Here is a 27,522-nt window from a genome sequence, read left to right on the forward strand (position 1 = left end):
TTTTCAAAAGATATGATCTAAATAGAGTGAAAATTGATTGTGTGAATATGATTTTTTATAGTTAAAACTTGTAAATTCGATGGACAGAACAGTATAATTTTATATTGAAATCCTTGCCATGGGAAAATACAGTGACAATTATTTCCTGGAACATTGACAGAGGGCAAGCTATTTTAAGAGAAACTACCTTGATTGTAAAGTAGAGCACATTAATCCTAAGGTGTCATTAAATTCACAAAACTTTAAAAAAAGAATTGAGCATAATCTTTGGTAAGAGAAAAATGGTTTTGTTCAGTGACTATTATCACATTTTGCAAAGTTATTTATAACCTGGTGAAGTATATTATTTTGGGAAAATAATATTAAATACAACAGTTTCTATACACACAGCAGTGCTTCATTTATGTAGAGGTCAGATGGAATCATTTTAATTTACCTGGAACACAGCCAAGAATCAGGAAAGGAGTGGAGCAAAAGGTCTCTGGATTCCCAAAATTGATATTTTAAAGTTTGTCAAGTCCAAACCTTACTTATATTTCATTATGAGATGAATTTTCAAAATCGGTTTTGGAGATTCTTTTAAAAATTTTGCTCTGATTAAAGAGGTAATTCTAATGAACTTGATTATCTTGTCTTTCTGCCACTCGTAGCTTTGAAGCCAAAAAGGGACTGAAGGAATAAATGACTGAAACTGGAGATAATAGCTGCAGCCTAGTAGTAAGGTGAAAAAGAACATATATATGAGAAACAATACATGGTTTGGGGAAACAATTTAGCACAGGGCAACTCAGGTGAGAGAGGGAAGGATGGAGGAAGGTAGACACAGAGAACAAATGATTTATGTTTATTTTTTAATTTCGTTTTATACTTTTGGATAATATTTTAATAGCTTATTCATAACGTTAGGTAAAGAAATCTTTTTTCTTTTTTTGGAGATGGAGTCTCACCCTGTCACCCAGGCTGGAGTGCAGTGGCATGATCTCGGCTCACTGCAAACTCTGCCTCCCAGGTTCAAGTGATTCTCCTGCCTCAGCCTCCTGAGTCGCTGGGATTACAGCACCTGCCACCACACCTACTTAATTTTTAAATTTTTTTTAGTACAGACAGACAGGGTTTCATCATATTGGCCAGGCTGGGCTCGAACACCTGACCTGAAATGATCCGCCCACCTCGGCCTCCCAAACTGCTGGGATTACAGGTGTGATGCCATGGTGCCCAGCCCAAGAAATCTTACCTACTATGTGCAAAAGGGTTTAATACTTAATGTCATGTGGCATATTTGCTTCCTAAATCACATACTACTGCTGCCAGCTAACTTATACCTCTATCTATATTTACATCTGAGGGTGCATATGCACTCATAAGTGTATTCATATATGTTACACATATACTTATTTATGTAGCTATGCTATATGTTATATGCTATTTACATCTATTAAGTTACTTTGCGAAATGTACCCTTTGGCTTAGAAAAAAATACCTGCTGAACTCATCAAGATGATGATTTTTGTAGTTTATTCTCCATCTTTTAGTCGAGTTCCTAAAGTTGTGTTTTTAATTGCCTACTTTGTATTGCAGGCATATACAATTATTGTGACTATTTCAAAGGAGAATAGAATGCAGAGTTAACTCTTAAACTTGTTATTTGGAGTTTGGTCAGATAATTTTGTAAATACTATTATCAATATATCACAATGTTACTAGTGTCCCTTCTAATTAAGGGCATATACATAAAGATAGTCTAATGTGTCAGGCCAAAGAGGAAAACTTTTCAGGTTAACGAAGTGACTTCAAATACACTGGGAGAAATGAAGCAATCGTTTCAAATGCAAACAAACAGCTGCCTTTTTGTAGATTACTGTATCCTTAGCTAAATGTTTACTTTGGCTTGGGTATTTTTCTCATTAGTAATACTTATTTAATTAGTTGCTTATAAATGGAGTACTTAAGATCAGTTAAAATAGATCTAATATTAGATGCTCTCACAAAAGAGTGCTGTTAGCCTTTGGCTGTTAAGTTTCCTCACCTCCAGGAATCTCAGGCACCTAAAAATAATTCTCTTGACATCATGAGAAGCAGCAGCCACCAATCTTTGCCAGGACTCTTCTGTCAATTGGGTATGCAGTGAGGGGCACCAACATTGTTTTAGCTGATGATGTCAAACTGTTTCAAAATGCTTTCATTCTGCCTTATGTATTTTGTCTTGGTCTATATTTCCATAATATTGGGAGCCAGTTAGTGGTGCATGCCTTCCTACAGCTTCAATAGAAGCGAGGAGTCTATTATGAACAATAAAGTCAATTAAAAGGGGCCATGCCTACTGATAAATGTTACATAAAAACACTTTTCACCACTGAAATCTATATCTTTTTGCTTCTAGTCTTTAGTGCTAGTTCAGAGCTCTGCATGATTATTTTAAATGTATTACAGTATTAGTTTAATAGTTTAATTAATGTAAAGGTAGATTGAGGAAACTTTACTACTCTTTATTTCTTTCTTCTGCTGATTCCTCCCACACTGAAGCAAAAAAAAAATGTTTACAGTTTAGTCTTATCTTTTTGTACTATATTCCATATACAATTCATTCTTACCAGTGAATAGTATATATATATATATATATATATATATATATATATATATTTCACTTTTTAAAAAAACATTGCTTTATTCTGTGTATTATTTTAAATATAAAAGTCAATTAGCAGGTAAGGTATACAGATCTTTTGCATTTTTCATAAAAGTCTTAGAAGATAAATCAAAGTTATTCTATTCTTCTACATTTCTGGATTATAATATTTCTATTAGAAAAGGTAATCTGTAAAATCTTCATTTTTGATCCTTTTAAAAAGTTTTCTCTGTGTATATATGCTTTTTAATCCCAGTAAAATAGGAGAATATGCTTTTTCCTTTGTGCACAAAATATAGATCAAATTTAGCTTGTTGTCTCAAAACCACCTGTATTCTTGGTTTTTTTTGTTTTTTTTTTTTTGGTCTATTTTAATCTAACAAATTGTAGAAGAGGTGTATGTAAGGTAACAACTACAGCTATGATTTTTTCATATTCTCTTTTTATTTCTAGTAATTTACCTTAGGTAGAACGCAGCCAAATGTTTGGGACATAGCAATTAATGACTACTGTACTTTGGGAAGAAGTATGATTTTTATCATTACGATGGTTCTCTGGGACCCATTTAGTGCTTTTTGTCCTGAAATTATATTTCATTTGATATTATTATTTTGACTTTCACCTTTTAAAAATTTGTTTCCTAAATCACCTGTCATTATATAATGCAGCATTGTGACCTTGTTTTTCTATGTTTCTTGTAAACAGCCTATAGATGGAGTGTGCATTTTAAACTTGTTAGAGTCTTTTTATTTATACAAATATTTTTTACATCTTTATGGGGTACATGTAATATTTTGTTACATGCATAGAATGTGTAATGATTAAGTCAGGATGTTTAGGGTATCCATCACCTCAAGTATTTAGCATATCTCTGTGTTGGGAGTATTTCAATTCCTCTCTTCTAGGTGTTTTGAAATATACAATACATTGTTTTTGACTATAGTCACCCTATTCTGCTGTCAAACATTAGCATTTATTCCCTCTTCGCAACTGTATGTTCGTACCCAGTAACCAACCTCTCTTCATCCATTCTGCTCACCTACACTCTTCCCAGCTCTGGTATCTATAAAGACAAATGTTACATGTTCTTACTGATATGTGCTTATGGAGATACAGAATAGAATGATAGATATTTTATCTTTAGATTAGAGATTTTAACCAACTTTATTTTTGTTATAATAACTCTTACAACTGTATACCTGTTTTAATTCCTTGTCATATTGATGGTCATTATTTTATCATACATTTTATTTACGCTTATTTCTTGTGCATAATTTTATAAATCATCATCTTCTTCACTGCACTCTACTGCATCTCTTCCCCTACTTATAGGTAATTTATAAGTTATGCTTTGTATTTGCATTTTACTAGTGCTGTTTCCTCTTTTAAGCAACAATTTTAAGCCTCTGTTTCTGTAGTGATACATCAAAATTAAATAAGAACAATGCCCTCATCACCAAGATGATTTACTTAGTCAACACCTCATTATTTTCAATCAAAGGCAAAATCCTTTAAAAGCTAATGATTTATAATTTTATTTCCTGGCTACTGTTGTTTTCACTTATTGTATCACATATCTAGTTTAAAAAGTCATGTGATTTCTTAAATTATACTTACACTGTTATTTCATAAAATTTGACCAAAAACCACACAAGGTTTATTTCTTATTACTGTTTTTTTGTATCCCTTATTTCTCCTTGTTTTGATACTGAAGCCATCCTTCAGTATCTGTGGGGCATTGGTTTCAGGACTGCCCCACAGGTATCAAAATCCAAGGATACTCAAATTCTTTATATAAAATGGCATGGTGTTTGCATGTAACGGTGGACATCCTCCTGAACATTTTAAATCATCTCTAGATTATTTATAATACCCAATATAATGTAAATGCTATATAAATAGCTGTTATTCAGTATTGTTTAGAGAATAATTGCAATAAAAATGTCTGTACATGTTCAGTGTAGACAAACCATTCATGTATTTTTGCAAATATGTTCAATCCATCGTTGGTTAAATCCACAAATGTGGAACGCATGGATACAGAGGGCCAACTGTACTTCATTTTTAATTTGGTTGGAACACTTGAGAAATGTCCTCATAAAAACACAAAGGATGTAAACTTTGTAAGCCTTGCATTTTCAAAATGATCTTTACTTTGCAGTCATCCTGTTAGATTTATTGGGTAGTAACAGCATTCTTTAATATCTTTCCTCTTGTTTTAGTAGTCTCTGTAGGTTATGAACAATTGTCTTCTAGTTTCCATTGTTTTCTAGTTTCAGCTGTCTTCTAGCTACCATTGTGGCCACCGTAAAGTCTGATTCTAGTCCAAATATCATTTCTTTGTATATAACCTTTTTTCTTCCTCTCAAACTCTAAAGATGCTCTTTGCCCCATCCCTTTAAGTGCAGAAATTCCATTAGGATATAATTTAAAATGTTTCTAAATATGTGTCTCTATTTATTATTTTATTTTATTTTATTTTTGAGACAGGGTCTTGCTATTGCCCAGGTTAGAGTGCAGTGATGCAATCATAACTCACTGCAGCCTCCAACTCCTAGGCTCAAGAGATCCTACTCCCTCAGCCTCCCGAGTAGCTGGGACTACAGGCAATCACTAGCATGGCTGCCTAATTTTTTAAACATTTTTTGCAGAGGTAGTGTCTCACTATGTTGGCTAGACTGGTCTTGAACTCCTGAAATCAAGCAGTCTTCTCACCTCAGCCTCTTAAAGTGCTGGGATTACAGTTGTGAGCCACCTCTTATCCTTTAATTCTTTTTTGTACTTGGGTACCATTTTAAAATAAGCAATTAATATTAATAACTTCTTTAGCTCTGGAATTCTATTGTGATTGTTTTATTTATTACAAATCTTCCATCTCTTCTCTTTTCTTATTCTGGTACTTAAAATTGCTTAATAGGTATCTTAGAACTATTTTCTAATTTTCTTATTTTTTCACTATTAATATCAGTTTATTTGTTTTTCTTTAAATTATGGCATACTTCTGCTTGACTGTAAAAAGCCCATTTTTTTTTTTAGCAATCAGTATTCTCTTTTCTAAATTGTCTATTGATTTTTTAAAAACCAGATAACAGGCTTTCTGTGCTCTAGTGATAATGTTTCTAATTCTATTTTTATTAAATATATCTTCTATTTCTTCTACTTTACTACTTTTATGGACTCTCAGCTTTATCTTTCTCTTCAACCCCTTGTGTCTTCTGAAAAAATCTTTTCTTTTTTTACTCTCATGCTTAAGTCAAAGAATGTGAATTGTCTTAGCACAAATGCAGTTAAGGTTTTGATGCTCTGATGCATAGTGATTGATTGAGAAGCAATGTGAATAATGAGAGTTTTTTTTTTTAATCTGGTGAATAATTATTTAACAAGCTGGAACCTATTCACAAAATGTATGTATGGGCAAATGTCTTTGATCTCATGGACAAGGGATGGAAGTAAGGCTGTCCTTAGCCATGTAGTACAGACACTGTCCAGTAATGCCTGCATGAAACTAACCAGCAGGTACTGACTCCTTCTTAAGTCAAACAGATGTCCTTAAATCAATGGTCTCCCACAAATCATTCCACATATATACATGAAAATCATCAGATCCATAATTTCTATCTCAGATCATGCCAAGATACACATATCTTTGAAATGCCAAGAGTTCATCATCTTTTTCTTTTCATCTGCAATTTTTTTCCAATAATTTCAGATCCTGATACCATACATTCTTCTAAATTCTAGCAGTTAGTTGTGATTATCTTGAGATTGTATGTAGTTAGCTCAAAGGGAAACAGAAAACATGCCTATGAAGTGATTTACTCATTCTCAACATTTCCATTTTTTGTGTCTATTTGCACAAACACATACATGTGCACATATATAATTAATAAGCTTTGACCAGATAAATAATGCATATTATGTATAAGTCACAGTAATAGGTTTTAAAATTAATTATCTTCAAAGTTGAGTGAGATTACTTACAGACTTACGCTGTGTCTACCTAAAAACAAAATACCTAAAAACAAAAACTAAATTGTATTTAGCAATTCAATTAAACCAATCAGATATAAAATAATAAATTGATTGAATTTTCAGCTTGTGACATTTGTATTTGGATTTAGTAGCCAGTATAAATCACCTTTGTGAAAAACTAATTATGCTACAAGTATTTTCAGATAGATACAATACTAGCATTAGATTTTTCATATATCTTAGTTTTCACGTTTTTAAAATAGAACACATTGTTATATTTTTAATAAGCAATTTGAAAAAGGAGTGTTTCCTTCTTTTATGATTGCCATTATAAAAGAATATTAATCAAGTGCCCGTTAGGTAACTTTAACCACATTAAGTACTAGACAGCACTTTGGGCACAGATCGAGTAGAATAAAAAACCATTACAGAACATACTTAAGTATTAACCTTATCTAGAAATAAAATGTATTGTCATTTTCTAGATTAACACTATCCAATAGAACTTTCTGAGATGATGGAAATTTTCTATATCTACACTGTCCAATACAGTAGCTATTGAGGCTACTGAGAACTTAAAATATGGGTAGTAAAAACAGAATACTAAATTTTTCATTGTATTTCCTTTTAAATAATTTAGATGCAAATTTTTTTAGCCAAATGTAGTTAATGACTACCATACTGAACAGTGTAATTATAGGCATCTTAACTATCACTCGCATTTCTAATAAAGAAAATACTTCATTGAAAAACATAATCATGACACGTGCATATTTAGACATAGATACTGAGTTGCTACATTAATCTAGAGATAGTATCCACATTTTCTGAGGGGGTGTGACAAATGTAGTATACAAATAATAGTGTGAGTTTATTCTGAAAAATCTATTCAAGTTGACAGATCCACAAGGCAACAGAAATTAAGTGATTTAGTAGGATGAAATATAACTGCAGAATTTAAGGTATTTCTATACTCATTTTTTCTTGTGTTACTTTTATTTTCACATTGAGTTAAGTATAGGTATGTGTGTGGAATGGAGGGAGGGTTCATTTTTGCATGTCAACATATAAAAAGATCGCTATGGCAAGTATTCCCAAGCTGATATTTTAGAATAGTTTACAATAAAAATATACTCTGGATATATAAATGAAAACTTTTATGGGAAGAGTTTTGGAAGAGTTATCAAAGGTTAAAATGAGTTTTTGACTACAGGTCTTCTCAATGCTTTCAATTTGCTAATAGACGTTGTGAAACCCATGAAGAAGCTAAAATTAGTATATCTTTTGTCGATATATCATGACCTCAAATAATTACTTATGTTTGTATGCATGTATAATAAGGTACATTAATACCTAAAAGGTAGCTTAAGGACCTAAACCTGCATGTACAATAGCATATAGCTAGTGTGCTATGAATTGGAGAAATGTGACATAGTTAAACCAGATATACCTTTTAAATCTATGACAATAAAGGTTGCATTATGAAATGAAGAAAATATTCCTGTTTCAATTCTGAATATTCCTAAATATACATTATATTATGAATGTAGATCCTGGCAATTCTAGCCACATGTGTATCTTATAGTTATCCTTTTAAGTTGATGCTTGTTTCTTCACTAATTTATGCAGCAAATATTTTTGATAACATACTGTATGCTAGGTAGCAGGCATGAGTCTTTGCTACATTTATTTTTTGCTGCCTTATAAGTTGACTAGGTTATATAATCTATTATGCGTCTTATCTATTAATGTGTAGGTTATTTTTTGGAGATGATTTTATAAGGCAGGCTATGATTGTTGCTGCTTATATATTGGTGCTTATGTAGTTGTTATCTTGATGTCAACAAAAGTCTTTTATTTCTCTTCTCTCACAGGCCATACTTAGTGACTAAAATTTTTTCAAGTGACTAATTTATGTTAATTCTTTGAAAACCTTTATAAAAATGCAAATGTTGTCCTTTGAAAGAAAACACTAAACCACTATAAGCCATTAACACATTTTCCAGATTCAGTTTATCAGCTTAATTAGATAGTAATTGAACTTGGCCCTGAGGAATTAGGTAAATTTCATGGTGTAGAAAGTAAGAATCAACATGAGGCAGGTCAATGAGCAGGTCTATCCAGACCTTTTATATAGGACACTGTTTATACCTGGCCTTCTAGAAGTAGGATGTATTTAAAGACTGGCAAGTCCAGCATCATCAGCATATCTTTTTCACTAACAGGCTGCCCTACTTTAAAATTTTATTTTAATTTTAGAAAACAAATAATATGGATATAAAGGATAATTTTCTTCCATATTTTACCTTGTTTTTTAATGTATTTTAGTGGGTTTTATTCTTTTTAAAAAAGGGGGCAAATTATATTGCTGATCACTTAATTATTATTCTGATGTGGATATCCCCTTTTTTGATTACATAGGTTCACATAAGCAATTTTATAGATGATGCAATAAGAAGGGGGAAATCACATAAGAGCAAAGCACTCTCTCTGCTATTTTCTCTATGCAGGTTCATAACCAATATGCTTGGACTCGTTAGACTCATTATTCAAGGTCTTTCTACCCAGTAACTTGACTAAACATACAAAAGGAAGTACTGTCAGAATGCTGTTATTGTCATGCCATTGTATGTGTCCAAAACAGTGATAAGGCAGACTAAACCCATATCAATCTCATTTGCATCATATTCTTTTGTTTTTATGCTTTACTGTTTGAGGGTTTTTTAATCACTCTGGACTGATACAATAATTTTGCCAAATTTGATTGTGATTTGCACTTTATGCTTATAATGTCTATTATAATTATCCAGGAGAAATAAATTTTAAAAAACCCTCAACTTTCTTTGTTATTATAATGACCCCTAGAAGGCAACTTGTCTTTCTCTGAAGACTTGTGAGGCTAGGAGACGGAGCTACTTGTCTAAGAAAATTTAACTCTTTCCCATTGCCTTTTCATTTATGACCCATCTGAACCTACGTAAAGCATGTAATCCTATTTTGGATTTACATATCATTATGTTATTACTTTTAAATAATCCATAATATTTAAGAATATCCTTTTGAGGAAAGATAATCTGATATAAACTGATATATTTTCACATTATGGCTCATAGATTTTCATATTATAGCTCACAGTAAATCATTAATAAATCTTCTTACTTTGAGGACTTGCTTATCTTCATCTTCGTTAACACTAATGAAGTAAAAAAAGGCTCCATCACTATTTTACTGTTTTTGGTCAAGGTAATAGTCTGTTTTTGTTAGTTAGACTTTGGATGCATTGATATATTTTTCATATGTCATATTTATATGAGATATATGGTTATTTTTTGGCATATGTCATAATAATATGTCATATAGCACATTTTTCTTCTTGAGTTTCTTTGACCTCATAACTCATAAATGGGCCAGTAACCTCAATGCATTTAAAGGAGAGTGAAGCCTTTTAAATCATGAAGGAAAACATTTTGTTAAAAACCTAGACATAATGCACCATTTGTTTCAAAACAGGATTGCTTTTATCTCATGCAGTTATGGCCCTTCAAGAAAGAAATTTTATGTAATAAAAAGAATGTGATAACTGAAGTTTCAGATAAATGAAAGTTTATTTAAACTTTGTGAGTGATACCTCTGCCTACTTACACAGCTCAAAATCTCAAAGCTGTTTTGACCTCAACTTTAGATCATACAAATCATAATTTTGATCTGTAATAATTATTAAGCATTGATTTAACTTTTCATTTTTCAATAAAAATAGGTATTTTAAGGTTTCTTTCACACATCTTGAATGTTGTCTCTAGAAAATGAGGCTAGTATATTCTTTTGGGTATATATAGTTAGAAACGAAAATAAACACAAAGAAATAAAATGAATTAGTCAGATTATAGCATTTCCTTGCTAATGATATATGAGTATCTATAATGACATAAGGTGGTAAAGAATGTTAACAAAAGCAACTTGATTTTCAAAAGGTTAGACAGGATTTGTACACATCAGAATTCGGAAGGATATAATTATTCAAGACAGAGTTAATGAAATTCAAATGAAAAGGATTAATCTGAATATGAGTACATGGATTTTGCATAAAGAAGAGAAAATGAACCTGATATTTCCAATTACACTGAGTTTTAAATAACTGTCTGAAATTTGTATTAAACCAAACTGAAAGTCATTCAATGCACGTAGTTTATTCATTATAGATTTGCATGAGTGTGTCAGTAGGAATGCTATACTTTTAAGAACTAGATAGTAAACTAGATCTCCAAGTATCTGACTCTCTTTTGATTCAATTTGTGGTAGTCTCTTGTATATGAAAATTATGAAAAGTCTCTACATATTAAACATTGTACATATCAGCTTGCTATAATGAGTGAGAATATTCAAACTTAATACAACAGAATTTTCTAGAAAATGAGTTCAGAGTTTCCCAGTGGTGTCAAAGGGTTATTTTGGAATATTTCTATTCTCATGAAAGTTCACAGTATCAACCCTTAGCTTTCTCTATTCAGTTGATCTGTACCACTTAACATCTGTTATCTATGATGACTGGATGCTATGTATCAAGATAGTAAATCCTTTAGTAGATCTGTCTTCCTTAAATATATTTAGTGAAAAGCATTCACCTTTTAGACTTTAACTTATAACATATAGCTGAATTGTTGCCCATAGATAATTGCAATCAGAAACATTTTAGAAATTACAGGTATTCTAATTTATCTTTATAATGAAAAGAAGAAAATTTTTTAAAAGATTACTTGATTATCAGTAGTTTAGGATAGAAATAATTAGATTTTTCTCATTCAGATTTTTCTAAAGTAATAAACTATAGCTTTTTATTTCTTGATTATGTTCAACTGTAAGAATTTCAATATTTCTAAGTGTTCTAGAAAATTTGTTCATGCCATGGCTGAGTGTGGAGGGATTATTTCCATGAATTGACACCAATTGCTCTATGGCTTATTTGTGACAATCTTGAAAATAATCATAATATGCATATTATTAGAACATTCCCAACCTGCAGTTCAACGGCTAATATTTCTTCAAAGAGTATTTCAGTCAGGTTAATAAAAACTTCGTTATTAAAAATTTGTTTAAAATGATTTCTAGAACCAGATATAAAATTACAATTATTTGTCACTTATTTTGGGGACCTAAAAATTTTTTAAAAATTGAACTCTTGTACACAGTGTGTAAAAGGATGGTTACCAGAAAAATTGGCAATTTAAACAGATGCCACATAGCACTCTTCTGAAAGAGATATTCATTGAAATATAATTGAAAGTGGTTTTTATTTTAATGTGCTGATGAATATTTATTAAATTGGTATATAATAATATATGGCAGACACATTGGATCATGTGGAGAGAAGCTTATCACATGAGAAGCCAGAGTACAGCGTGCAGCCTAAATTCTTTTTTTTTTTTTATAGACAATACATGAATTCATCAAAGATACAGGGTATAAAATAAACATACAAAAATAAAAATCAGTTAAACTTTTATAAAGTAGCAATACAAATTTCTGAAAATGAAATTTTCAATTTATAACAGCATTAAAAGAATACATAGAAATAAATTTAGCCAAAATAGTGCAAGACTTTGCACTGAAAACTACAAAACATTGTTGAAGGAAATTTAAAAGACCTAATTAAATGGAGACACATCCCATCTTTATGAATTAGAGGACTTAATATGGTTAAGATGGTGATAGGTACCAAATTAATCTTCAAAACATTCTTTAAGCACTGGTTTAGGACTATAACTAATGATGGGTCTTAATTGCTGAGATACATAATTATGATCTTAGAGCTCAAATTATTATTTTTAAGTAAATCTCATTTATATTTCATTTTATTGTTTTTATCAAGTGTCACTGAATAATTTTTTTCTTATTATACTTAAGTTATGGGATACATGTACAGAACGTGCAGGTTTGTTACATAGCTATACATGTGCCATGCTGGTTTGCTGCACCCATCAACTCATCATCTATGTTAGGTATTTCTCCTAATGCTATCCCTCCCCTTTCCCCTCACCCCCTGACAGACACCAGTGTGTGATGTTCCCCTCCCTGTGTCAATGTGTTCTCATTGTTAAACTCCCACTTATGAGTGGGAACATATGGTGTTTGGTTTTCTTTTCTTGTGTTAGTTTGCTGATAACGATGGTTTCCAGCTTCGTCTATGTCCCTGCAAAGGACATAAAATCATTCTCTTTTATGGCTGCATAGTATTCCATGGTATATATGTGGCACATTTTTTTTTGTCCAGTCTATAATTGATGGGCATTTGGGTTGGTTCCAAGTCTTTGCTATTGTGAACAGTGCTGCAGTAAACATACGTGTGCATGTGTCTTTGTAGTAGAATGATTTATATTCCTTTGGGTATATACCCAGTAATGGGATTGCTGGGTCAAATGGTATTTCTGGTTCTAGATCTTTGAGCAATCGCCACACTGTCTTCTGCAATAGTTGAACTAATTTACACTCCCACTAACAGTGTAAAAGTGTTCCTATTTCTCCACATCCTCTCCAGCATCTGTTGTCTCCTGACTTTTTAATGATTACCATTCTGACATGAGATGGCATCTCATTGTGGGTTTGATTTGCATTTCTCTAATGACCAGTGATGATTAGCTTTTTTTCATATGTTTGTTGGCCACATAAATGTTTTCTTTTGAAAAGCGTCTGTTTATATCCTTCGCCCACTTTTTGATGGGGTTGTTTTTGTCTTGTAAATTTGTTTAAGTTCCTTATAGATTCTGGATGTTAGCCCTTTGTCAGATGGATAGATTGCAAAAATTTTCTCCCATTCTATAGATTGCCTGTTCATGCTGATGATAGTTTCTGTTGCTGTGCAGAAGCTCTTTAGTTTAATTAGATCCCATTTGTCAATTTTGGCTTCTGTTGCCATTGCTTTTGGTGTTTTAGTCATGAAGTCCTTGCCCATGCCTGTGTCCTGAATGGTATTGCCTAGGTTTTCTTCTAGGGTTTTTATGGTTTTAGGTCTTATATTTACATATTTAATCCATGTTGAGTTAATTCTTGCATAAGGTGTAAGGAAGGGGTCCAGTTTCAGTTTTCTGTATATAGCTAGCCAGTTTTCCTAACACCATTTATTAAATAGGGAATCCTTTCCCCATTGCTTGTTTTTTGTTTTTGTCTAGTTTGTCAAAGATCAGATGGTTGTAGAGGAGTAGTGCTATTTCTGAGCCCTCTGTTCTGTTCCAGTGGAATATATATATGTATGTATGTTTTGGTACCAGTACCAAGCTCTTTTGGTTACTGTAACCTTGTAGTATAGTTTAGAGTCAGGTAGCATGATGTCTCCAGTTTTGTTCTTTTTACTTGGGATTCTCTTGGCTATACAGGCTCTTTTTGGTTCTAAGTCGTTTCTTCTAATTCTGTGAAGAAACTCAATGGTAGCTTGATGAGAATAGCATTGAATCTGTAAATTACTTTGGGCAATATGACTGTTTTCCTGATATTGTTTATTCCTGTCCATGAGCATGGATTGTTTTTCCATTTGTTTGTGTCCTCTCTCATTTCCTTGAGCAGTGGTTTGTAATTCTCCTTAAAGAGGTCCTTCACATCCCTTGTTAGTTATATTCCTAGGTATTTTATTCTCTTTGTAGCAATTGTGAATGGGAGTTCTCTCATTATTTGGTTCTCTGTTTGTCTGTTATTGGTGTACAGGAATGCTTGTGATTTTTGCATGGTGATTTTGTATCCTGAGACTTTGCTGACGTGGCTTATCAGCTTAAGGAGTTTTGGGTCTGGAACAATAGGGTTTGCTAAATATACAATGATGTCATCTGCAAATAGAGATAATTTGACTTCCTCTTTTCCTATTTGAATACCTTTATTTCTCCCTTGCCTGATTGCCCTGGCCAGAACTTCCAAAACTATGTTGAATAGGAGTAGTGAAAGAGGGCATCCCTCTCTTGTGCTGGTTTTCAAAGGGAATTCTTCCAGCTTTTGCCCATTCACTATGACATTGTCTGTGGGTTTGTTATAAATAGCTCTTATTATTTTGAGATACATTCCATCATTACCTAGTTTATTGAGTGGTTTTAGCATGAAGAGCTGTTGAATTCTATTGAAGGCCTTTTCTCCATCTATTGAGATAATCATGTGGTTTTTGTCATTGGTTCTGTTTATGTAATGGATTACATTTATTGATTTGCATATGTTGAACTAGACTTGCATACCAGGGATGGAGCTGACTTGATCATGGTGGATATGCTTTTTAATATACTGTCGGATTCGATTTACCAGTATTTTATTGAGGATTTTCACATTGATGTTTATCAGGGATATTGGCCTGAAATTTTGTTTTTTTTGTTGTTGTTGTTGTTGTGTCTCTGCCAGGTTTTGGTATCAGGATGATGCTGACCTCACAAAATAAGTTAGGGAAGAGTCCCTCTTTTTCTATTGCTCGGAATAGTTTTAGAAGATATGGTACAAGCTCCTCTTTGTACCTCTGGTAGAATTCTGCTGTAAATCCATCTGGTCCTGGACTTTTTTTTTTTTTTTTTTTTTTGGTTGGCAGGCTCTTAATTACTACCTCAATTTCAGAACTTGTTATTGGTCTATTCAGGGATTCGACTTCTTCCTGGTTTAGTTTTGGGAGGGTGCTTGTGTCTAGAAATATATCCATCTCTTCTAGATTTTCTAGTTTATTTGCATAGAGGTGTTGATAGTATCCTCTGATGGTAGTTTGTATTTCTGTGGAATCAGTGGTAATATCCCCTTCATCATTTTTTATTGTGTCTATTTGTTTCTTCTCTCTTTTCTCCTTTATTAGTCTGGCTAGTGGTCTATCTATTTTGTTAATCTTTTCAAAAACACAGCTCCTGGATTCAGTGGTAAATCTCATTTTTATTTAAAGTTCCTTTATGCAAATGCCAAATACTCAAAATTTGGGTTCACAATTTTGTTTAAGGAAGTAAATAGAAGTTAGCAGACAAAAGTGAGTGTATTTTTAGTGCCCTTTTCATTACTGTATTTGACCATACAACAATCATATTCACACAATTCTTGCTAGCTGTAATCCACAATTACTATATTTATTAAGCCCTAATATGAATTTATGATAGCTGAGAGCATCTCAAATGAAAGTAATGAAGACTGAGTAAACTACATGTCAAAGAGGAATCAGAAAATAGTTATAAGCATCCTAGAATTTTTTTTTTTTTTTTTTTTTTTTTTTTCAGAAAAAGTGATGAGGACATGCATCAAAACTTGTTTGAATTCCTACTGCTTTTAAATAACACCTAGATTTTTTCTAACTATTTCAAAAATATGTCCAATTCTGGAACAATTCCCTTGATTAAACATCAAAATAAATAAATAAATGAAAAACTACAACTTGTCCTCTACCTAACTCTGTTCCTGATAACAAACACCTTTGTTGTCTAACAACTTACAGATATAAAATGTGTATCATTAAAAGCAAAGGTAATTGTACCATTAAATAAATATTTTAAAATATATGCTTGCTTTAAATGATGTGCAGCTATCTACCTCAGGGGTTAAAGCAACTAATGCAAAGAAGAAAAATGAACTTATTAACTTGTAAATTTTATTAAGAATAACATAATGGTCACCAACCTAATGTAATGACTGCAAAACATAAGCTTATATTACTTGTGCTGTTGATTTTACTAAGTGTTAAACCTAGTGTGTCAATGAAAATTTCACATTCAAATAGCCTGCTGAGTTATTTTTCTTTTAAATTGGTAAAATGTGTATTATGAAATAGAGAAATTAAGAATTTCTTAATAAATCTATCATTAAATTCTGAATTTTATCAAATTCTGGCTCGTTTCTAATATCCTTTTAAATGTAAATGAGAAATATATGTACATTATCATTCCATTGATCATGAAGGAACGTGTGCTATGGGTTTGGTCAAGATATGCACAATAAAACAAATGTTGTAAAAGGCATAATTATTTAAAAACTACTTTGTGCAATTCTATGAGTTTGCTATATTAGAAGTAGATGAGACATCTAAATTAGAATTTCATTTTTTATATCATGTAAGAATTGAGTATAAAAGTCCTAAGTCAGGTAAGTTAAAAAGAAACATACACAGACCAGCTTACAAATTTTACTCATCTTTGTGTGGGGCTCAGTCTAGGATCCCCAAAGTCCAATTTATTACATTACTGCAAAAATGAGTATGGTCTTGTCATAAAAGGCTGTGCAGTAATAAATGGCTCTGTTAGCATGCTTTTCATCTGAACGTCCCCAGAGACCCTACCACTGAAACCCTCAGGTGACCTCATCAACAGGCAGGTGGCAGTTAGTCAATTCTAGACAAAGTTACTGGGAGAATAATTTCAATTACAAGAATTTTGCTGCCTATAGTGTAGACAGAAGAGAGCAGAGGTCATCCATCTTTCTGAATTTGTATGCCAAATAGTATTATTTTTTGCTCTTATGAGAAATAGGGAAAGAGGCATTACTGAGAAACTCCAAAAGGACTCTGGAGCTAGAAATTCTCATCATATCTAGCTCTTGGATCCCAGTTAGAAAAGTGTAGATGCAAGAGAAGAGGTTAGAGGTCCCTTATGTCTCAGGACATTCTGGAGTTCTTTTTAAAATATGAATTCCACAGTCACTTCTGCTCATATGGCACTTTAATTAGCAGCTTAACTTAGGAAGACACTACCAACAAAAACAGGAGCCAATGTCTAGAATTGGGAGGAGAAGAGGGCTTAATACAAAGTTACATGCCAGCCTCACTACTTTATATCTGTTGTATCTCAATGAATATCATGGGGAAAATGTATAGGAAAGTAGCCTTCGTTACGAATAAGACAGATATGAACCCCACTCACCCAATCTCATACCTATATTTCCAGAAAAACTAGAATTTTAAATGCCAGTTGCAAAAATCATCTTTTTCTCAGGATAAAACTACCCTCCTTATGACCTCATGTTCCTTCGTGTTATAGTCATGGTGCTGATATGTATGTATCGCTTATTATGAAATGTTTCTAATGCTTTTTGGAAGAAGTAGGTATATAATCAACAAATAACCTTTTTACTAGAATTATCATTATGAGTTTTTGAATCCAGTTTCAGCCCAGTTTGTAGATTGAGTTGAAACCTATGCAAACTCAGTAGAGGAGTTTTCACTGTTAGAAAGCTAAAAGAATTGTTCTTTTGTATATCTATACCAGCACACTGTCCATGAAGAAACGATGATGGTGATGACTGAAGACATGCCTTTGGAAATTTCTTATGTGCCTTCTACATATCTGACTGAGATCACTCATGTCTCACAAGCCCTATCAGAAGTGGAACAACTTCTCAATTCTTCTGACCTCTGTGCTAAGGACTTTGAAGATCTCTTTAAACAAGAGGAGTCTCTGAAGGTAAGAGCAAAGCACTTTCATTTAGATTTTACAAGATGATCATATTGATCATTCATAGTACCAGAACAATTAACTTAAATTGTATACATCATGACAGCATTTTGACTTACACTTGGAATTCTTAAAAATACTTTATAGTGTGGTTAGCTTTAGAAATCTGGGGTAGAAAGAGAGACATAAGTGAGAAGATGTATCTTACAATATTTAGTGTTGAAAGACATCCTAAAATGAAGAAATTCACAAAAATAATCATTTTTACATGCAGTAGGGACAGAAAGGAACCACCAGAAAATAAACTTTGATGGAGGAATAGTTTATTCCTAGACAATAGACTAATTTCCTTTCATTTTCCTAAAAGGGAAATTAGATTTTTCATTTATATCTAATGTACATTATTTTTGTTTTACATTTTTCACATGTACATATTCAATTTCAAATTAATTTCAATAACTGTGCCACAGTATATGGAATGAAATTGAATAGAAATCAATAAAATATTTTTTATAACTGCCAGCTAAAGGCTACCAACAACATCCAGCTGTTTTCAAATCACTAACAGCAAGTTGCTGAATTCTGAAGTAAGACAAATCATGATAAGGAAAAAGGCTACGAATTTTAGAAGGCAGTGTTTGAAGATAAATGAATGTAGGATCAAAAAAATGTACATAATAATGTGTCTCCAGATAATTTTCGTGATCATACATTTTACACTCAAAATGAAATAGTATACCCAGAGCTTGGTATTTTCCAATGCGAACAGCATTCGATTATAGGTGAAAGATGAGTTTGCTATCAGCAGCACATATTAGCTAAAGTATTTTATACTCAAATGAGTTCTTAGGAGCTCATTCTATATCACACATTTGCCTGTATAAATGTACAAATAGATAAAGCTATTTGTTTGTTTTGGAAATCGGTGTTGCGGCATCTTCAGTGACTTGACTTTAATATCTTACATTATATGAAATAAGCTATACAATTACACAGTAAAATAAGAGCTCCACAGATCTCTGGAACTATTCTATCCATGTCATATGGTATCTTTTCTTATTCTCTTTGAAGTAAAAGTCAAATCATTTATTGGTACAATGAAGAAAAGAAATCTAATCACTTGATAAAGGTGACATGCCAGAATTCCTGTCATTATTTCTATTAACTAAGTTCTCATGGCAGCATAGTTTGCAAGTTCATCATTGTCATTCAACATGTAAATTATTGCTAATGAGCTAATATTCATTCCTTCCCAGGTTCATGGACATTTGGTTCAGGAGGGCAGTGACCCTGATCTTATTAAATTGCCCATTAAATAACTCTGTCTCCATACTTGCTAACCGGGCATACTCAGAATGATAAACCCTTGGCTACACTGATAGTCAATCATTTGTTTATCCTGATATATTTGATATTATAGCTGACAGCAATCATAATAGTATTGATTATTGTGGTTTATAAGTATTATTGCAGATTTAATTTAGCTGGATGGTTGAATCCCCATAAGATGCAGTTGTGGGCATGATTCCTTCTCTCTCCCAACAAATCTCCTCCAGCAGGTGAATGGGCTTCCTACCTTCATTGACTTTTTGAAGGGGGATAGTTCTGAGCTCAGTCTTTTCATCAATGAATATGTATTTCCTGTTAAAGGCATTCATCATTGTCATTATCCAGTAGTAAAAATAGAAAAGCAGTGCATAAATTGTACAGCTGCTGGTTGGGAAGGTTTAAAATTAAATTGTGGTTGATTTTATTCCTGACAAATTTACATGAATCAAATTACAGAACTATAGTAGATATTGCTGGGCTTTAAAATACATATTTTTTAAAAGTGCAGTATAACATAGATAATACATAGTAAGTTAAAATAATTGCTTTCTAAACAAAATACAACTAAAATAGCACTTATGGTTTCAGTAGATGTGTTGAATTGGAAAGCTACCTAATCATGTTGACAGAGACTATGCAGATAAACACCAACTTATATATGGAAATCTACATTTAATAGCAAAAACACAAGCTTAAGCAGTGCTAGAGAGGAATGAGAAACGTACACATAAGTAATATTTTCTTTCTGATTTCAGAGCCAATATTAGCAGTTAACCAATTGATTGTGATTATTTATATGTACAAAGTTAATAATACTCATAACAAACAAGATTACATAATTTTGAAAGAATTAAAATTTTTGAAAGTTTAGGACAGCATTGCATTTATTTTAAGAAAAAAATCATTTTCATGATAAAATTTTCCTAAATGTAATTACTGTGTTAAACTATCAAATCCTGCTTTAAAGTATTTCATATGAAAGCATGAACCTAGAGTTTCTTAGCATCATAAGTTTCAAGTTACCAAAAGGTTTTCTCTTGAGAGAGTTAAAAATTTGAAAGCTTATCCTAAAAGGAGAAATTATCCACTAAAAGGCTTAACTGAAAGGATTTATCATAATTTGTCCATGTACCTAATTTTACTGAAAGCATCAATTTTATTGGAGTATAAAATACTCTTGGGACGTCACCCGTATCATTTCCTGACTCAGCATGCCTTGCACTCTGACTAGCAGCTGCCAACTCCAAGTGTCTTTGACTATTTGCCTTAGGACTCTCTCTAGTAACCAAAACCCATGAGTGTCAGGTAGTTAAAGCTCTGCATCCTCCATGTTCCCCAGAAAACCTCAACCAATGACAAATTGCTTTTAGTAGATAAACACCACTACTCACTCATTCTTCAGTTGGGGTAACTCTGAAGGATGATTTATGCTGTGACCCTAAATTCTGTTCCAGGCTTATGACCCCATCGCACACAGTAAAAACCTGCCTCATAGGATATTTTTCTTTGCTCCCTGTCCTACTTTACATAATCTTTTATCAGTGCTTCCTTGGATCATTCCCAAATATATCCCTTGTCTTAGAATCTGCTTATAGGGGAACTCTATCTAGGACAATTTTGAAATAAATAATGACATATTTACTGTCTAGTTAGCATTTACCTAGAAAAATTCTTAGAAATAATAATTCATGCCTTTGGTGTGGAATTCTTCAAGTGATTCTGCTGCTCCCTCACTGAAGAGATCCTTGGCTATTCAATTAGGCCTTTGTATCCATAAATGTGAATTTTTTAGTACAAAAATAAGAACATAGCTTATAATAAGAATGGCAGCTAGGCTTTAACTTTTGCGATTATTGAGAATCACCTTACAGCTAATAACCTTTATGGTGAATAGCTGAATGTTTTCACCCTAAGATCATGAACAAGAAAAGGATATGTGCCCATATACCTTCAATATTCAACATTGTCCTGGAGTTTCTAACCACTGAAGGGAGGAGGAAGGAAGGGAAGAAGTAGGGAAGAAAGAGAGTGAGGAATGAGGGGAGGGAGAAAAGAAGAAAAGAAATAAGAAAATAATGAGAAAAAGAAAGAAGAAGGAAATAAATGGAAGGAAAGAAAAATGTTAGGCACACATCATTTTAATCGTCTCATCAAAGCCAATTATGGTGCAGATGGTTTGTTTGGAGTGAATAAAATGTGCTGTACTTTGAGTAATCAAGAGGATAGTGAAAAATGTGGCCATATGAAGAAAGTTTACAGGTAGGAGACATGATCCTAATCTAGTTTTTAAATAGGGTCAAGAAATAAAGACAACCCTTGTTCAACTTAACAGCACAAGGGGAAGCTAGTAATGAGCTTATGAGCCACAGATGGTGTGAAGCAAAGTTGTTCAAGTCACCTTTAACTCGTTCAGGTTTTTTGCATTGCTGTTGAGAAATAAAATAAATTGTTAGGACAAGTAAATCTAAGGAATGTGGATTCATTCATTTCAGAAATATTTATTAAGCTCTTAATATGTACCACACACTATTCTAAGTGCTTATTAAACGGTCAAAAAGACTGATAAATCTTTGCCGTCATAGAGCTTTTATTATAACATTGGAAGACAGAATAGAAGCAAGCAAACAAATAAAATGATAATAAGTAAATATTGTGTATTGCTCGGTGATACATACTATGGAAAAAAAACACAGAATCTGTTAAGGGAATATAGGACCACTAAAGGGGTAGATATAGGTGTAATGGAAAGTGGTGGGACTACAAATTCAAATAGGGTAGAAATGACGTTTGAGCAAAGACTGGAAGAAGGTAAGGGAGTCAGCCATTCAGTCTGAGTAGCGGAAATAGAATAAAGGCCCAAATGTCGGACTGAGCCTATCTTAATCAAAGTGGCTGAAGCAAAACAAGCCAGCAGAAGGGTAGAAGGACAAGGTTATGGGAGTTTGAGTGTCCAGATTGTGGAGGGCCTTTGGAGCAATTGTAAAGAAGATTCTAAATGAGATGAGAGCAATTGTAAGTTTTTGAGCAGTTGAGTGGCATGATCGCAATCATGTTTAAAAGAATCACACTGGCTTCTGGGTTGAGAGTAGAACTGCAGGGGAACAATAACAGAAGCAACGAGAGTTGAAGAAGATAGATGCTGGTGACTTGGACTCGGGTGGTAATGAGAGAATGTCAGAGTCTGGAAATATTTTCAAATTAGAGATAGATTTGTATCTGTACTCACACAGAAACTTAAGCATGTATGTATATAAACCCATTCTCAGCAGATGTGGGGTTTAGTTAGAATTTCAGTGTCCTAAACATTAGCAGAAGATCCCTTGAGAGATGTACAACTTCTTCTCATATTTTTGTCTTCCATACTTCAGTCTTGCCTTGAAGTAGGGATGAAAGTACTGGCAACAGATATTTTTAATGCACTGGTTAAGATCTTTCCCCTCTAGAATCTGTTCCATAGCACTTAATCACAAATTTAATAATACCAGTTACTTAAATGAAGGCAAAATTATGCCATGAGCAAAGTGACAGCTTTTCTATTTTGGTATTCGGAGAATTAGATAATAGCAAGAGGCACCGTATGTACAAATCCAAACAAAATATCTGAAAAAAATAAATAAATAAAAGAATGATCGTTTATTGTAATTCAGGGGCATACTAGATAAAGGGTTGAATTTTCACCAATTTAATAATACTGCAATAAAAGAATATCACAATTACTCTAATCATGGATCATATAAAATTTCAAAGCAAAATTTGCTTGCAAATGTTTTGGAATTCTTAAATTTTTTAATAGAACAGTTTAATGCATGAAAAATATGATTTTTCAAATATTGTGATTTGTAGAAACTCATCTTTTGGACTGTATGTAAACATTTTCAATAATGTAATCAGTTAGTAGTTTCTCTTAGAAAAATTGAGTTTTTCAACACATTCAGTTATAAACATAATTTGCTTCTGCAACAGCATATAGGACTTGGGATTTATTTGATTGATTTGCCATATATACATTTGTGTATTACTTTTCAAATATTAATCTATTAACTGTAATGCTATATATACATTCGTGTATTTTCAAATATTTATTAACTGTAATTTAAATCATGGTTAAATTATTTTTATAGTACATTATTTTTCACTTGTATTATATGAAAAACTTTGTATTATAGAGAAGACATTATAGATATTTACTGCATTTTAGTCATGCCCAACTCATATTTGTATGTGCTTTGGTACAGTTTTATTTTATATTTTATTCCAATCTCTCTTTTGTGGGAAATTATTCATTCTTTTTTCCCTACCATTATTTTATCAAGCCTAGCAGTTGTCTTATCTTCACTATTATGCTGCAATTAACTTCCAGCTCTGCTAAAATGTGCTCTAAGAATTCACTCCTACTCCTTCCATTCTCCCAGCAAGCCTATTTTCATAATCCCTGTTGTGTAAATTCTAGACAGCAGATATTTCCATATTAAAATTTACAAATCATGAGGCTGGTAGAAATTTTGAAGTTGCAATTAAGTTGTGGGGAGGTTTTCCTTCTATTCACAAATGATTGAAACTGTGCTTTGACCAATTATAATGTCATTTTTTATCTGTGATGCATAATTACTGATTCATTATTTATGCAAAGACAATGCATCATCATATGAAAAACAATTTGACCCAATTACATAGTTGTGTTTAGAAAGTGTTTTCTCACAAGGGACAATAAACCAGGAATAAAAAATTAAAAAGTCAACTTACCACAGAGTCACTAGAAATAACTTTTTAAATTTTTTTAGAATCTCAGTAAAACCTAGTTAATAAGTACTTTAATGCCTTTTGATTGAACACGGTTCCCAATTCGATATGTCATTAATATAGTGTCTGGTAGCTGGATGGGATGTAAAGAGTGTAAGAATTAGATTTATATAGGGTGTTGCCTTTATCTGTCAGATAAAGACAAATTCCAGAGAGTGAAAATGAACTGGAGTTTGAGTCTTTGGTTCTCTTATTTCTTTTTCAGTTTTAAGATAGATCTATTCCCCAACGGCTGCTGTCACAACAACTACTAATGGGTTTTTCTAATCCTTTTTCTTAGAAATGAAAGTTATGTGCTCCTCTGTTAACCAAGTTACAAAGTGTCTCAAGGCATTTATGATACCTAAAACTGCTTAAAGCTGTTATTTTCACCTTCCCAAAATAGGACAACAATAGCGCCTAGGGTTTTATAAGTCTATGAACATGTACACATGCATTTAAGTATATGTATAACCCATTTAACTGCAGTGCTACATTTTTCAAGAAGGTGATACATACACACAACCCCAAGGAAGAAAAAATAGTGTCTTGTTGGCTGTTTTTTTTTTTTTTTTCCACCACTGTATCTACAACTCCTAGAACATCATGTAGCACTTAATAGGTACTCAATGTACATCTGTTGAATTAGTGATGGTCTGATACATGTAGGTGTGGACTCTGTGACAGAAGGCAAGGCAATGTTAATCAGTGCTAATACTAAAAGAGAAAAACCAAATTTGCTTATTTTAATATATCCTAACTTACTGAGTTAAATCTTCTAGACATGTGAATTCTACAAATCTATACATATATAGGCAAGAAAAAATTATTCTAAGTTTGCACATACTGAATCTAAAGCAGTCATTTATGAAAATCTTGGACAGGGAACCCACATATAACTAAAATATTATTAACGTTTTTCCTAATCATTGAGCTTTCATTATATGGTTATGACATGCAGTAGGCTAGAGAGTGTAGCAAAGCACTGTATTGGAACCTAAAAACTTAGATGGAGAGATTGAACCTGATTGTTGATAGTTGTGCCCTTGGGCAGGTAACATAAAATTTTTAGACCTGTTTTTTAACATTGAAATTAGATTAATGATAATAATTGCCCCTGCCTACTCAACTGTACTATTGTAAAGATAGAGTGAAATAATGTAGGACTATATGAAAATTTCTGTCAAAATGAATAATTATATAAATTTCAAGATTTGTAAAATGCATATTGCTTCATCAAACATGCCAAATTATAAAAACATTATACATTTCCATGTAAAGTGTCCTAAAAACAAATTACCTTAAAGAATATGTTAAACTGACACAAGAACAGAAAAGCAAACACCACATGTTCTCACTCATAGGCGGGTGTTGAACAATGAGAACAGATGGACACAGGGAGGGGAGCATCACACACTGGGGTCTGTGCGGGGGAACCAGGAGAGGGACAGTGGGGAGTAGGGATTTGGGGAGGGATAACATGGGGAGAAATGCCAGATATAGATGGTGGGAAGGAAGGCAGCAAACCACAGTGCCATGTATGTACCTATGCAACAATCTTGCATGTTCTTCACATGTACCCCAAAACCTAAAATCCAATAAAATATATATATTAAAAAAGAATATGTTAAACATTATAAAATCACATATTTATATGTTAAGAATTTAAATAAAATGTTAATAACCATATAAAATATACATAAAGTTATTTCCAGATTTGGCAAATATTCTAAGGTTTAAAAAAAAAAAAACTTTAAGGCCAGGCGCGATGGCTCACGCCTGTAATCCCAGCACTTTGGGAGGCCGAGGCAGGTGGATCATGAGGTCAAGAGATCGAGACCATCCTGGTCAACATGGTGAAACCCCGTCTCTACTAAAAACACAAAAATTAACTGGGCATGGTGGTGCGTGCCTGTAATCCCAGCTACTCAGGAGGCTGAGGCAGGAGAATTGCCTGAACCCAGGAGGCGGAGGTTGCGGTGAGCCGAGATCGCGCCATTGCACTCCAGCCTGGGTAACAAGAACGAAACTCCATCTCAAAAAAAAAAAAAAAAAAAAAAAAAAAAAACTTTAAAAGAAGAGAATACATGGAAGTTAAAAAATGTTTGCTTTTGACCAAATCTTCTGTTAGAGGATCTTATAAATTTTTTTTTTTTTTTTTTGAGATGGAGTCTGGCCCTGTAGCTCAGGCTAGAGTGCAGTGCCATGATCTGGGCTTACTGCAACCTCCACCTCCAGGGTTCAGGTGATTCTCCTGCCTCAGCCTCTCAAGTAGCTGGGATGACAGGCACCCTTCACCACACCTGGCTGATTTTTGTATTTTTAGTAGAGACGGGATTTCACCATGTTGGCCAGGCTGGTCTTGATGTCTTGGACTCCTGACCTTATGATTGACCCACTTTGGCCTCCCAAAGTGCTGGGACTACAGGCATGAGCCACCATGCCTGCCCTGAAGTTTCAATCATATTCTTTTATTGTACAGGTGCTCCTTGACTTATGATGGGGTTATATCCAGATAAACCCATTGTAAATTGAGAATTTTATATGCGGAAATGCATTCAATATACTTAATCTACCAAATATCATGGTTTAGCCTAGCCTACTTTAAACCTGCTCTGAACCGTAGGTTAATCTGTGTTAACAAAGTAATGGAACACAAAGCCTATTTTATAATAAAGTGTTGAATATCTCATTCAATTTATTGAATACTATACTGAAGTATGGTTTCCACTGAATGTGTATCACTTTCACAGCATCCTAAAGTTGAAAAATCATCAAGTAGAACCATTATAATACGGGGACCGTCCATATTTCCAAGGCTAGTTGTTACTTATTCAGGGGTAATTTTTTTTATTCTTCTATTTATTTAAGGTATAAAACAAATAACACACTTTATTTTATATTTATCGAGGTACAGTAATGCAACTCTAAATTATTGCAAGATTCTGTGTAGCATAACTTTTACCAAGAAGAGGATGCTGTTTTCTAGTTTGTTTTTTAATTGTTTTATTTTGGGTTTTTGTTTTTTGTTTTTTTAATAAAATGTGTTGATTTGTTTTTTCTATTTCTATTTCAGTAACTCAAAACCCCGTGCTCTAATTGTGAGTTTAGAACCATGGCAAAAACTACTGAAAAGTATTGAAACTCTAAGCAAAGATTGATTTAATCAGTAGGTTGTTTGTTTGTTTGTTTGGTTTTCCCTCTTCTTTTCTTCGGAGTCTTGACATTTGCTTTTGTTGATTTTTTTTTGTTGTCTTTGCCATTTAAAAAAGCTGGTTTGTATTTATTTTTGCCTGCTTAAATTTGTAACCATGACCATATTAAAATTGTAATACTATTCCACTGAACCTTACGAATTGTCATCATGTCTTTCAAAATGTTTCAATATTGGCAGTATCATATAGTTTAATATAATACAATGACTTGTACCCAAATCTGCTT

General features: G+C 32.8%; 1 protein-coding gene across 12 annotated transcripts in view; it reads left to right on the top strand.

Moving 5' to 3' along the window:
- Positions 1-27,522, top strand: part of DMD (dystrophin) — a 2,277,745-nt gene that overhangs the window by 1,040,153 nt on the left and 1,210,070 nt on the right. For all 12 annotated transcript variants that reach the window (XM_064364425.1, XM_064364424.1, XM_064364427.1 and 9 more), the window contains one exon: positions 17,788-17,982. In XM_064364425.1, coding sequence (XP_064220495.1) covers positions 17,788-17,982 — 195 coding nt within the window. The remainder of the gene's footprint in view (positions 1-17,787; positions 17,983-27,522) is intronic.

This window comes from Aotus nancymaae, unplaced genomic scaffold, assembly GCF_030222135.1.
Source record: "Aotus nancymaae isolate 86718 unplaced genomic scaffold, 86718_ANA_hifiasm-v0.15.2.pri h1tg000058l, whole genome shotgun sequence".
Taxonomy (NCBI): Eukaryota; Metazoa; Chordata; class Mammalia; order Primates; family Aotidae; genus Aotus; species Aotus nancymaae.